The 15,140-nt window shown below is 38.2% G+C and overlaps 1 protein-coding gene across 1 annotated transcript in view; it reads right to left on the bottom strand.

Annotated features, from left to right (window-relative positions):
* Window positions 1–2,901: 2,901 nt before the first annotated feature.
* Window positions 2,902–15,140, bottom strand: part of LOC124159611 (DNA excision repair protein ERCC-6-like) — a 66,702-nt gene continuing 54,463 nt past the window's right edge. Inside the window, exons 17-19 of the mRNA XM_046535535.1 lie at window positions 9,099–9,324; window positions 5,551–5,700; window positions 2,902–3,374 (exon numbers count right to left, since the gene is read on the bottom strand). Coding sequence (XP_046391491.1) covers window positions 3,062–3,374; window positions 5,551–5,700; window positions 9,099–9,324 — 689 coding nt within the window. The 3' untranslated portion in view covers window positions 2,902–3,061. The remainder of the gene's footprint in view (window positions 3,375–5,550; window positions 5,701–9,098; window positions 9,325–15,140) is intronic.

Below are 15,140 nucleotides of genomic sequence, written 5' to 3'. Positions count from 1 at the left end.
TTCAATGCATCTTTATTTCTTCTTTCTTATAAAATTTCAATGTATTGGCATCACTGTTCACCAAATATGAATATTCCTGTTACTAAAGTCTCTAAGGGGTAAGATGGAAGATGGGACTTTCTAGTCCCAATCTCGCCTGATAAAGTCAATTATAAATGATCTCATAAAAATTGTTGAAGCCAAAGAAAATATTTGCAATAAAATTAATACAGTACACTGCTAATTATCCGGGCTAATGATGGGGAAGGGTGGCACGAATAATCGGAAAACACGAATAATACAAACTTTCATTTCAATTTCTCGTTACTTTCATCATTTATGTAAATCCATCAGTCTATTATTATCTACACACATTTTGTTATTTTTTAGTTCTTTCCAGAATCAATAAGAGCTTCCTTATTGCAACTGTGATCTTTTTAGCAGTGATAACGTGATTGCACTCGTATTGTTACTGCTCCATGTAATACCTGGTTTCCGAAAACCACATGTCCAAGGCTGCAAGATCGTGGATTCTGAAATGTGGTTTGCATGAATGCTTCAAAATCACTGTGCGACGTCGGAAATGACTCTGTCAGGAACCACACCACATCTCACTCATGTTGCCCACAGTGCAGCTGCTGTGGTATGCACATCCATGATTACTGAGCGCGATGCTTGGAAAAACAGGAAAACAGAACTCCCGTGATGGCTGCAGGTGCGGATTACCTCATCGCCTAGTAGTGGTTATGAGAAACCAGGGCTTATGGCAAACTGTCAACGCAAGCAAGTTCATGGCTATGACTCATGCTATCTCTACATCCACTTCTACCATCACCTTCACTTCTACTATTCCCTTCCTCTCCAGTTTGACCTTGACTAGTCATGGCGTAAACATGCTCAAGTGCGACGAAATCTCCAGTTCCCTTGGGCAGTACTCAACCGCATTAGAAGGCCACGGCAATAATTGCACTTTTGCGATATGAAATATAATTTAATGATTGTAGATAAAAATTTTATAAATTTATGATTGGTTAGCCATTGAAGCATCTTCTAAAATTACTCAAGAGTTTTTTTTTCCGCCACAGATCTTCATCTGCAAAGCTAGATCGGACGTCCAAGTAAACTTAAAACATTTCTTGTCAGCAAGTAAATTAATTAATTCCATTTTACGATGGGTCTTGCATCATGGGTCTGGTGTAGCCACAAAAAAAAGTAATTATGCTGCTGCTTTTACGTCTAATTTTATTTATTTTTTTAAAAGATCGTGGAAAACATCGAGTGAGTGTGAACTCATGCACAGACAATTCACAACACGGATAACCCACTCGAGGATAATCGGGAGTCTGCTGTATTACATTTACTTTTAATGATACCTCGGATCGGATACCTCTGATCCAAATATCCGCAGATATTGCACTTGGCTGGATACTTCGGATCCAAATTTGCTGAAGGCAAGGGATCTGGATCCAAAATTTTAAATTTATGCTTCAGTGAATGCAGCATCCCGTAAGAGGTAATGGGAAGAGTTCTGATCTCCTCTACACATGCACCGTTGCACTGCGATGCTTGTCCTACTTGTGAACCATTTTGTTTAAAAGCTCTTGTATGCAACAAATTTCAGCCATGGAAAATTAAGGCAAAATATGACAGGCAACTATGTAGTGTGATTCTTCCCAAGAGATTGAACAACCATCAGGAGAATCTCAACACCATTAGATAATAACCACGTCATAAGTGCCTACGTCGCAGATTTAAAAAATCATCCTTGGCTCTCCATCAGCCCATGCCTCTGATATTTTATTTCCTTTCGTCGACCATACAGTCCATAAACCATTATCTTCGAAGGAAAATATCAAGTTACACAAGAACAACGGAAAAGTGTTTCATCCCTACTCCATCTCACCCACTGACCTTTTTCATCCTACCTGCTTCAATTATCTCTTTTTGAAGAACAAATGCTAGGTGAGTGATTTACTGGACCTGAAGATGTTTTGATAGGTTTCGTCAATTGGATGACATGCATGAGATTTAGAAAAGAATGAGACCAAATGTGTCAAATTTCTAACATTATTAAGGATTTTTAAGCTCTAATTTATCGAAACAAAGCTTTTTAGTATCAACTAGACTATACTAATATTCAACATTGTCCAAATAGCACAATTTCCAAAGGAAACCATCATTATACAAGTCTAATTCAAACAAGTGAAGTCGGATTGGAAATGCCAACTTACATACATATATCAAGTAGCTCACCCGGCTATGCTTTGAAGGGAATCAGTGTTTACTGATTTTGAGTTGACATTGACACTCAGCCACTAATGTTTTTGTGAAGTACAACTATAGAGGAGCCTTTGCATGCTGATGTTATAATTGTATCATCATTTGCTAAGAGATTTGATAAGAGATTTCCTTAGGGCCAGATATTAATGATGAGGTTTTTGAGAGGATTTGAGAAAGGTTTTGTGAGGAAGAGTTTGATAAACATTTATAATTGATAGCAATGGAGTGCCTTGGGTTCTCTTTGGGACAGGAGAAGGAATTTAGCGAGTGGATGGTTGGGGGTGGGAAAATTTTGTTGGGAAGAGGAAGAGGGGCTGCTGTTTTGGGAATGCCAGGTGGCCTTATGCACCCACATCTTATTTAGTGCAAGGGATGTGTTCCATGGGGTCGATTAATCAAATTTGCAGTATTGGAGACCATTTAAACATGGGGAAGATAGGGATGCGTTCCCAGTAGCATTGGTGTTGGGTATCAAATTTCCTATAAAGCATATACATTCCCATCAACATCCCAAGAAAACCTTATTTATACAAACATTTATTGTTTGTAATACATATCTTTAAAGATAGTAGGTACACATTCAATGACATTTTTTCCTGTTAAAAAATATTTGCACGTGCTTTTGAAAAAGGAAACAAGACATGAAAACAATTAGATACTTTATTTAGAAAATAAATATAAAAAACAATGATCTCAGGAATTTCTTTTGTACATATCCTCTACCACATCATTTTTGTGCCACAATACTGCACTCAAGGAATCTGTCCCTTCACTTATGAAAAACATGGACGTTATCTTTATTTTAGTCACAAAACTCAGGCTTGAGCTTCCATAATCCTAACCCAGTGGTGCCATGGTTATGAAAATCACAAATCGATTTCAACATGCTTTTAAAAAGTTGAGGTGTGGCACTCGCAGGGAGTCGATTCTGGAATCTTGCCAAAATCTCAGATGTTGTTGCCTTACCATCTTGAGATGCCCCACAAGCAACAAATGCCCTGATATCATCTAATAAATCAGCCTGGTCTCTACTCACCCCAGTGGATGTTCCATTGTATTCTTCATTTATTTCAGTGTCTTCATTCTCACCTCTTTCTTTCATTCTCTTTTTCCACCTGAAATTAAATAATTTATTGTCATCAAAGAAAAAACAATTACAACAAATTCTAAAAAATTTAGTTTATAGTACAACTATTTTGATGTGATTAGGATCCCAGTCAACACAAAAGATAATTTAGACAAATTATTTTGATAATTTGGGCAAATTTACCCTAGTAACCTTTACCGTTTCTTTACCACGTAATTACTCACGTGCAGAATTGCCAACAGCAAAGTATAAAAAATATGTATGTAGTGAGGCATTTACTTCATTGTACGAGGTTGAGAAAAGTTTAAAGTAGAAAAATCAAGTTCAATATATCCAAAGCGACACTGTAGTGATATTTTTCAAATTATTTTCAATTTCATTTCCCAAATAGTTTCATATTGTAAACATGCTATCGATGAAAGGCTGTGGTCATTAACAAAAACTCAAGTACTTAAAAATTACCTGATTAGGTATTCTCGTAAATACATAGAGAAGAGAACTAATTTTCATCAGATATTTCTTTTTGCTAAAATAATTTTATGAAAGATTGAATTCACATCTTGACGGTTGGCTATTTTGGATCCTCAACTGCGATTTGCGAATAGTGGACTGTAACGTTGACTATGAGTGGGCAAATAAACAATGAAGGAGGAACATGAACGCGATTGAAAGTGCCGAAGTAACTGGCAAGTAAGTAAGCCGAAGTGCCTGGCAATTATAATTTCGAACTATTACTAGAGCATGAAGTAAACTAAACTAAGTTACCTGATATAATGCTGAAAATAGTAAAATATAATTCAGTGGAAAATTAAACCAGAGAGTTGCATCACTTTTTGTCGTGAAGCCATGGTGAGACAATACTTTTTAATAACCTTTATACCTGAAATTTGGTTCCCTCAACCTCTGCTAAAGTATGGCGCTATTTATCTACAGTAATTTCATTGAGAAAATTAAGGTGAAAAAAGTTTGGAAAAGCAGTTTTTAGGATTCTCATTTGAGCAAATTTGTTCCTTGTAATCATGCCCTGAGGAGTTCGGTGAGGAAGCTGTTGTCAGCGAGTGCTCAATGGAAGAAACTTAGTTCCAAGTTTAACATTGTTCCTATTTTAAAAGAAAAAAATCCTTTTCAAACATAACTGTTATTTATTTCGCTCATTTCTCTTTCTCTGAGTATGTTTGTACTAATGAATTTAGGTTTTATTTTTGTTGTTATTTCTCTTTCACCAAGTGGTTATTTCCTAATACACCCATGCCTCATATATCGAGATTTCAATTAGTGCAATTTCGATATAGAGCAAATTCAGGGAAACATTGTAACTCACAAGGGGAGACCATGAACCTTGCTCCGCCTTTTTCAATGCCGAGTTTTTTATGGCCTTCGGAATGGTGAACACATCCCTGAACCGTATTACCCTAAAGTAATAATGTGGTAATTTATCTTTTGTGCTGATTGGAATGTGATTTACATTTAATGCACATAGAGTAACACAACCAATTAACAATTATAAATGTAACAGCAATGAAGAAATTTCCAAAGTAAAATTAGGAATGAAATTTATTATGACAAAATAATTTGGCTTAGCCATGATTACAACCAAAATCTCCAAAATACTGGTCAGGAATGCTATCAGTTACATCACCAAGCCATCTTCTTACAAGGTGAATCTCAAACTAAGTTTACTGAACAAGGTTAGTAGTCAAAGGCCAACAAGGATGAATTGGCCAAAACATGAAACTTTCTTGCATTAATAACATAATCCTCACAAATTTTGTATTCAAGCACTCAAATATCATCAAATGATATTGTCATAGTTTATCAATCATTTACAACAATCTGATTGCAAAGAATATTATATACTACTATATACATACTGCTCCTTATTTTATAGCAATGTCTTCAAAAATTAAAAAAAAATTAAATAATTAATGCCACCTTCTTCCTGAACAGCAAAAATTTTCAATTCTATGACAAGCGATCAGGATAGAAAAGAAAATGAATGCAAGCAAAAATTCAGAACTGATGCTTTCTATCTATTAACTATCAATAGCCACGATAGATTACTGCACTAGTTGCAGGATATTATTTTCATATGTCATCTCATCATAGTAAATATCTCCAGTAGCTCTCTACAAAAACTACATATTTGGTCTAATGTGACAGACTCTCTTTATTCAATAACTGATTAATAAACATATCATAATTACCTGAAGTACTCCAGAAGACTTTCTTTACTTCTTACATGAAGAAGCAATTCCTGGGATGAAAGTACACCACTAGACGTGGTAGGCTCCATGTGGGACTTTTGAGGGCTGCCACCCAAGGAGAACTGGGACTTCTTCTTTCCAAACCTTAAACTTTAAAATCATCATTTGATGTAAATAAACAGTTTAACAGTCACACCCTAGTTTATATTCTATGTCATTAAACAAGCTTTTTAAAGATAAATTGCTATAAATTAACCTATCTGCATACAAACTACCTGGTTTAAACTTAACATATAAGAACTAGTACTTTGATGTTGGGTTTACTTCCACACTTAACCCTCCAGCGGGAGCACTGTGGCACAAAGTGCAACATTGTGCCACTTCGGTCTCACGTTATTAATAGTAGTTGGTCAGTGAACCAAAAGCACCAATTATTCCTCCTTTGTATCACAATGAAGATTTCTGTTTGTGATTCAAGCGCGTGGCCTCTCGAATTTCGAAATAAAACGAATAAGTAGCTGAACTGGTCATCTTTGTTGCACTCTGTGCAACGCGCGCCTGGTGATGTAATACTATTCTATAGTGACATCATATTTCGCCGAGTGATATCCATCACGGTGACGTGGCTAAGTGAATCTGTAACCACTTCTCATCATATTTTCACATGTGAACAAGTCCGTAAGCTGTGTCCTTGTAGATGTTTCTTGGCACTACCTCGCCCTGATTTGGAGTAAGGCTCCAAGATAATTTGGGTCTAAGTAACTCTTCCCTTTAAATCAACGTCTTTAGTAGGGAGAAGGCTATTAATTGGTACATTTTATGTACCACCTTCCGGTGACATAACAACTTTGGAAAAGTGTTTTAACTCTGTGTCACCACCCTGTAGTGTGGGTGAAGATATTCTCTAAGGTGACTTTAATTTAGGCATTGACTGGTCCTAATATATGAATGCTCAGTTTATCTGGACTTTAGGGATTTTTTGTTGATCATTTCATCCATGGCTTCCTACAACTGGGTTGGCAGTCCTGGATCTTGTATTATCCCTGCTCAAAGTGAAAGTTTGCCCTGCTGGCGAATTTTTCCAATTGGATCACAGGTCCTTGGAAATTTTGCTAGAGCCCAGAGGGTGGCCACCCCTGACTCCAAGGGCTACTCCATTCCCCCTTCTCTATACCCTTCCAATCCCATCTGGAAAAGAATGGATTGGGTTCATGTAAATGACACCCTCAACTGCCTCCCATGGTGCCTCTTGGAACAAGGCTCCGTGGAGGATGCCCTTGATATGTTTTATGACTGGTTGGCAGGTGTCCTGAAGGACTGCATTCCGCATCGGAAACCCCATTCTAGGAAGTTCACCCATTGGATGATGAGTGAGACAGTTTTTGTTTAAAACAATAAACTAAGTGCTTGGCACCTGGAAAAACATTTTCCAAACCTCTACACATTAAAAACTTTCATGAATCTTTGACGTCACACTAATTATCTCATTAAGTAAGACTTTTTTTAACTATATAGCTTCAATTTCCTCCAAATTTGTTTCCAACCCAAAGCGGTTCTGGTCAATGACAACACTGCTTCTGCTTCCAAACTGTGGCAGGGATTTATCGGACATCACTTTATCCAATGATTTTTTAAAGCTATTCTTAGGGTTTACATTGAGGAGCACCCATTACTATCTGATTTCAGCTACATGCTTTAATGATAATAATATGCATCTAATATATAAGGGCATTTCAAAATTTTGGCTTCATGCCCAAATTTAGCTCATTTCTTAAAGCCATCAATCTCTTTGCTGTCTAATCTAATTTTCAAAAAAATAATGAGAGAGATGTCTTTTGGCGATGAAACTGCAGTTAGCCCAGGGCGTGCAGACCTTTTCTCCAAGTTATTTTTTTCATCCACATACACCTCTAAATGACTTTTGGATACCTCTGTTCTTGATATTAAATGTGTTAGTTCCCACTCTCTCTCCCCACTCTCCACTACTCCCGATGAATATCTTAAATTGTTGAAATCCCTTAAAACTAACCGTGCAACTGGTTCAGATTAGCTGGCTGCTATGTTTCTAATAAAATACAGCTCCTCCCTTGGCTGTACCCCTGTCCATTATTTGTAACAAATGTTTTTCAATGGCATGGTTCCCTTTTGGGTGGAAAATTGGCAGCTTTCAACCTCTTTTCAAATCTGGAAGGAAATCTTCTGTAGAATATGACTATTATATTTCAATTTTGCCATTTCTATCAACTATTTGTGAGCGCATCATTCAACAATGCCGGTTGTTTTTCTCTCTTCCTTTCATACCTAATGAACAGCATGGTTTCCTTCCGGATGATCTACAGTTACAAATCTGTCCATTTTACACAAACATTGAATTGAGGCATTTGAGACTTCATCACAACTGGATGTATGCTATGAGGGGAGTTCAAGTAATGCAACACATATTTTATCCCGTCCAATTTTGGTTGAAAAAACCTGGCTTTTCTTGTGGTAAATTTTTAAAAAATCCCGCTTCGTATCATGTAGCTGCATTGACTTCCGATTGGTGACCGTGCTATATGAAGCTGTTAAAATGGTGTCTGTAATTGAGGTGCCTTCCAAAGAACAGGCAGTGATTGATTTTATTTTGGTGGAAAACCAGGGCATCTCAGATATTCATGGGCACTTGCAGAATGTCTACTGTGATCTGGCAGTGGTCAAAAGCACAGTGCGTCATTTGGCAACACATGTTTCATAATTACTGCAAGGTAAACCTAACCTGTCTGATTTTAACAGTCCAATGTCACACTTTTTTGAGACTTAAAATTTTACTTTTTATCCTTAAAAAGCTGTGGTAATCATCATAGACTCTTAAACCTGAAAAATGAGAGGTCCACATTTAGTGTTTTTCCACCAATAGCATTTAAAATTTTGTTCTTCCTCATAGAAACTTAAATCCTTTAATCTTAAATAAGGAAGATTTTAATGCATCTTGTAATAAAAAGCATATGTACCCTGTGGCAGGTATTTATCGGATGTCACTTTATCCAATGATTTTTAAAAGTTATCCTTAGGGTTTACATTGAGGAGCACCCATTACTATCTGATTTCAGCTACATATATGCTTTCATAATAATAATATACATCTAATGCATAAGGGCATTTCAAAATTTTGGCTTTATGCCCAAAATTTAGCTCATTATTTTAAGTCATCAATCTCTTTGCTGTTAAATCTCATTTTCAAAATAATCTTACAGATTTCAAAGAATTGAAATTATGAAGGTTAAATGAAGAAAAAGAAAACCAAGGAAATTACTAAAGGAGTACTAAATTGAACATACATATTTATGTTTACCTCACAGTTACACTCATGTAAATAGTGATAAGTTTCGCAGAACATAACCAAATAAAAAAATTGAGGAATTCATGTTCCTTTAAAATTAGCCTCTATGACTTTTTTTTTGGAAAGTATTTGATATTTCTAACCAATTACATTTACTTCAAAATTGCAATGCAGCCCTTAATCACTACTCAGGCATCACTGAATGTCTAAATGCATAACAAAAACTTACGGCTTAGCTCTCCCTCCCATAGATGGAGCTGTTGGATTTCGGCAAATATTTCCATTTTGTCCTGTCCATGTTGGTATACCTGAGCCAGCAGCCCAGCAATTCCTTCGAGATTCTTTCAAAGCCTTGACTGCTTCATGAGCCACTCTTTCAGCTTCACCCTCCACTAAAGCGTAATCCGCATCACCACCATCCATTATGACATCATGCCGAAGTGCTGTTTGAAGTCCTGAACAAGAAGAACACCAAGACTTGAAAAGGAGCTCATGATGACATTGACAGTACTATAAGTCAGTACTCTAAAGTACTTTAAAACTCACAGCATTCTCAACACTATCACTATTCAAATGAAAAAAAAATCACCCATTAGGTAAACGGGAATATACATATAACACCAGAAAAAGGTATGATAAGCTGTAAAATTGAGACATTAGGTTAAAAAAAGAGCCATTTGCTTAACTCAAAAGATTTCGTTGGTCATTAATATCAAATTATGACATTCGGTGAATGAAGGAATAGTGGTGCAACAATAGTGCATAGCTACCTGTACCTTATGGGTCCACCCATTGCTGGACACTGGATATAGCAAGTAAATTTTCTAACTTAATGTCCAAAAGTAAAGCATAAGTTGCAAATAAGCAGTGAAACAGGAAAAATACTGCAAATCACATAACGTGTGCATCTCCCAACCTTATGTGTTTGCTCTTAACAAGAAAGGATTATTCCCTGCTTTTACTAGCGGCGTAACCGCAAGGTAAACACAGCCATTGCCAGTGCCCCATATTCCCTCAGTCTATTTTGCCCTGTTATAGTGTGCGGAGTATAGCTTCCAGGTGAACGTGCCAACATAATAGCTCAACGAAACCATTAGGACCCCATTTTGGCAGGGTAGAATACTTAGCTGCCAGCTATTGGAAGCAGGCCAGTCACAGATCAAAGTTGCAGTGTCCTTGAATGTGCCACAAAGTGTCATTTCCAGGCTATGGAGATGATTTCAAGAAGCAATAGATGTTAGTCAAAGGCTAGTACCAGGTCTACCACCTCATAGTAGTACCAATATCTGACCTTAACCGTCTGACTAAATCAATTGCTCCTGCAAGACAATTGTCGGTGGAACTTGCAGCAGCCTCAGGAGTAGCCATTTCCTAGCAAACTGTGTGCCAGAGGCTCAGAAAAGCAGAGCTGTTTTCCAGGGAACAACAGGGGCAGACTTCTAGCTGTGCGTGTCTTGCTCACTCCATCACAGAGACTGTTTTTTGTGAGACTATTTAATGTGGAGCCCTCAACATCGAGACTGGACCATGAATGAAGGGAGGCATGTGCTCCTCACAGATGAATCTTACTTCAGTTTGCAGAACAATTCCTTTCGCACATTAATCTGGAGAGAACGGGATAGCTCATATAACCACAGGAACATCGAGGAATGGGACTAATACAGTGGTGGTGGCGTCATGGTGCGGGGCGGCATCATGTTGAATGGCTTTATGGACCTGCACATTTTCATGGCTGGCCCAAGAAACATTATTAACGCTTGGAGATACAGGGATGAGGTACTGAGACCACATGTTGTACTCTTCAGAGGTGACACTGGTCCAGACTTCCTCACAATGGACGATAATGTCTGACCGCACCGTGCAGGTCTGGTTAATGCAGTGGTGTAGCCAAGAATTTTGTTAAGGGGGGTCCAAAACCAAGGGTGGAAATTTTTTAAAAACAGGGTACTGAGTAAAGGGTTTAAACTAGGGATGGGTCGAATAGTAGATTTCTCGAATTCGAATATCGAATTCGAATATCAAATCATTGCTCGAATATTCGAATACCTCGAATTTCGAATACCTCGAATACTAAACTATGAATGTGAGAATGTTTGACTAGGTCGCCTATGCAGCAGGAAACCCAAGATTTTGGTGAGTAATTGTGATTGCCTTTAAAGGATTCAAACAGGAATTTAGCTGATTAATGGAATATTTTACATTTATGTAAACAATAGGGTAGTTTCCTTCATCATAGAAAATGAAAGGCATAGATTGTGATTCGTTACCTACCATTGGTGTATTCATTATATACAAATTATTTGGTTCTAGAAATACCGGTCTAGACCAATGGCAATGGTCAATTTTATCCTCATTTGAAAAAGGCCAGATTGGCACCCATGTAATGCCACTCCACGTGACATCACAGGTACCTAGTTTCTACACGAAAGGATAGGAGTTTTACATCGTCTGACGTTACTAATGCATGCATGAGGCACACAGCTCAGGGAAACATGTCTTAGTAATCACTTATTAAAACTGGCTAAGGTCGGAAAGTTTTCTTCGTTTGATAAGGTAAGGCTTGGTAAGGTATCAGCGCTAAGAGCCTCGCCCAAGGTCACCTCACAAGGTGGGAGGGGGAACCAGAAATGCGTCACACGGACCTTTCCCCATCATTCCCACTAACGCGTCGCGTTTTCGCACGATGGAAAATTTTCACTTTTAATTTAATCGCGAAAAATAGATATCGTCCTATAAAATTCTAAAACCGTTAAATAAGTACTTCAGGAGTATTAATATTTCGATTTAGGCAATAAAAAAATAAAAGGAAAGCACCCTATTTGAGCATTACGCCAAAATGCTAAGCCCCCGTCGTATTTCTTCGTCTTTCCGGCATTTATTTTCCTGCGTAAAATGCTTAAATAAAGTCATAAATATGTCGTGTTTGGTCTTATTCTTTCTTAAATTACGCTCATATTACTAATATTTCAATCCAATAAAAGTGTAATATCAATTGCCGAAAGTCATTGATAGACACCTTTCGGGCTAGTAGATGACTCATGCAGCAGTTGACCTCCAGTAAGGGGGAAATTCGAAGCAGGTAGGTAGAAAAAGGTCAGCGGGTGAGAAAAGGGGGTGGGTGCGAGACACGTTATTATTTTTCTCGTGTAACTTGATATTTTTTTCGAAGCTAAGGTCTTCGTAATACGATCCCTGCGCGAGGTCTGATCTTTTGTTTGATATCGGAGAAGAGGAAATCGTCAGAGTGGGTGAGGCTGGGTGTGTGCTGAAGGGAGGGGGATAGTGGAGATCGTGGGAAATGCGCCAATGTCACCATCCCACGGCACTGAGTTCCTCCTTGTGGTAGTTTCATCTCCTGGGGAAGATTCAAAATAATTGCCTGTCGTTATTAGCCGCAAAGGAGACATGGTAAACACCTCGTCTTATTTTTATCAAAAGACGAATGCGGGAAAATGGTCAGTGGGGGAGAAAGAGTGAAGGGTGAAACGCGATTCTATTATTTTCCGGTAACTTGATATATTTTTCGAAGCTGAGGTCTTCGTAATACGATCCCTGCTCGAGTCGGGACCTTTTGTTTGATTTCGGAGAAGAGGAAATCGCCGGAGGGGGTGGGGCGAAAGCTGAATGGACGGGGATAGCGGATCGTGGGAAATGCGCCAATGTCACTGTCCCACGGCACTGAGGTTCTCGTGATGGGGGACACCTGGGATTTTCGGATTTTTTTCACCCGATCAATTTCGGTTCCCCACGTCGAACTCTTTTCACCGCTCTAACGGCTCTAACCCGCGAATTTGATATAGTTCGTAAGGTTGCCTAAAACGGCGCTGCATGCACTAAACTACTAAAGTTCTCCTTTTCCGAGCCAACTACCAACGACGAGCGAGCGACAGTGTATGACGCGAAATTCAAAGTATTCGAGGTATTCGAGACGGCACCTTTGGCATAACTATTCGAGATCTCGAATATCGAATACTTTCTGGTATTCGAGGTATTCGAGTATTCGCGGATACTATTCGCACATCTCTAGTTTAAACTAATTTTAACACTTTTCATAATCGAAAAAACTTCATTTTACAAACAAACCTTTCAATTTAAGATATTTCAATATTTTGTTTTCTTTTATGAAGCAAAGTAATTGCATTCAAATATTTTGGGGTGTCCGAACCCCCAGGATCCCTCCCCTCGCCACGCCACTGAGTCAATGAATTTCAGGCAGGGGAGGACATTCATGGCATGGACAGGCCACTGAGGTCTGCTGATCTTAATTCTACAGATGGGATGCAAATTGCATCCTATCAGCCTCCACTAAGGGATCTAGGACATCTTGGCATGGCCATCATGGCACGGCTGTTTTGGCACGGCCGTTTTGATGCGTGAGCAGACTTGGCACTGGACATCTTGGTGCAAAAGTGGACACGCAGTTGTTGCCTTTTCTTTTCAGTGAAATACGATGGTAGTTTGTAGGTTTGGTTAATTAATTGCAATAAAAATATGCATTCAAATAATTTTATCGTGTATGAAGTAATAATTAATGAGCATATGTCTTTAGCTTAACTTAAAAGAAATAGTAATGGGCAGAGGAATTTTTAAAGTAGATATAGAATAGAATAATAGAAGTGCGAATTAATCTTCTTTGAATATTTAACAATCAGGACTTCTCTCAAGATGTAAATAATAGTTGAAAAATGGTAAAAAAATGGGAATTTTGTATTGAAGTGATATGCAAGTGATTATAATTCAGTGGATCGGTTCGATTCCTCAATTCTTCGATTCCTTGATTCTTGGCCAAGAACCGGAATCGAAAATGAGTACTTGTCAAGGTGAAAAATCGATTCCGATTACAGTAGTACCAACGTTTCCAACAGTCATTTGAATTTTCGTGCCACGTAATTGTAACAACAAAACACATTACAGTGGAACCCCGATCTATCGTTCCCGCATTGATCGTTTTCCCGCATTCATCAATTGCCCTTTTCTAGTCCCAAATAAAGTTCCATACAGACAATGTAATTTTTTTCCGCATCTATCGTTCCCTCACGTATCATTTTCTCGCATTGATCGTTTGACGAAAATGAGACGAAATATATATCATGTGTCATTTATGGCTAATTAGGAAAGGCAGATAATTTGAATCTTCTCCAGGAGATAAAACTGCCATAGGAAGAAGCTCAGTGCCGCGGGAAAGTAACATTAGCGCATTTCCCAAGATCCGTTATTCCCCTCCACTCAGCACTCGCCTTCACCCTCTGGCACTTTCCTCTTTTCCAAAAGCAAACAACAGCTCGTGCAGGGATCATATTATGAAGACCTTAGGTTCGAAAAAAAATATCAAGTTGCACGAGAACAATAGAAACGTGTTTCACGCTTCCCACTTTCCTGCCCACTGAACTTTTTCAGCCTACCTGCTTCTAAGTTCCCAGTTCCTGAAGGTCAACTGCTGCATGAGTCACCTATGAGCCCAAAAGATGTCTAATTTTGAATTTCAGCAATTGCTATTATACTTTTATTAGATTGAAATTTTAGTAATTTGCACGTAATTAAAAAAATAACGAGACCAAACACGACCTATTTCTAATGTTTTTAAAGCAATTTAAGCAAGGAAATAGTTGGAAAAATACGACGGTGATTTCTGGCAAAACTCAATGTCCTCGTAGCTGAGCTTCTCGGCAGTGGCATTTTTTTCCAAAAACGTGATATCAGCTTATTATCAATTTACGAGTTATACTATAAGTCTCACTTGTCAGAGTTACTGACGAAGTGATATCTTCTCAGGATATTTTGTTTCTCCCTACTAACAATCTGAATTCATCTGCTCATCTGGTGCTATGCTAATTAGAAAAGAATGGGTATGTTGCCTTATCTCTAGGACAAAAAATTTCATGGTGCAGTCATATGGTCATGTTTCACCCTCTGGAGTATGCTCTGTGTACGATGTAAGCGATAGCATCAGTTCCGAACTTCACCTCGTATGAGTGGTTCCATACTTTCCAGGATGGATTGACTTCAAACTAGCGAGTGTTTTCCGTGTGAGTTTAATAAAGTCAGGTTTCCTTTTTATTAGTTTTATATTTATCCGTCTTCGGACCATGGCCCTTCCAAAGAAACAAGTGAGAACTTTAAAAGATGGACTGAAAATAATTGAAGATGAAGAAAAGAATCCAGGCTAGAAGCGCGTGAATATTGCAGAACGCCTTGGGTTTTCTGCTAGCACACGACGGTAGGGGTGGGGGTAGAGCGAGCTACCTGGTGAAAACAAGTAGGGAGATGAAGC

Source organism: Ischnura elegans, chromosome 1 (genome assembly GCF_921293095.1).
Source record: "Ischnura elegans chromosome 1, ioIscEleg1.1, whole genome shotgun sequence".
NCBI classification, from domain to species: Eukaryota; Metazoa; Arthropoda; class Insecta; order Odonata; family Coenagrionidae; genus Ischnura; species Ischnura elegans.
The sequence above is the reverse complement of the archived record's forward strand: the minus strand, read 5'-3'. Positions and strand labels throughout refer to the sequence as shown.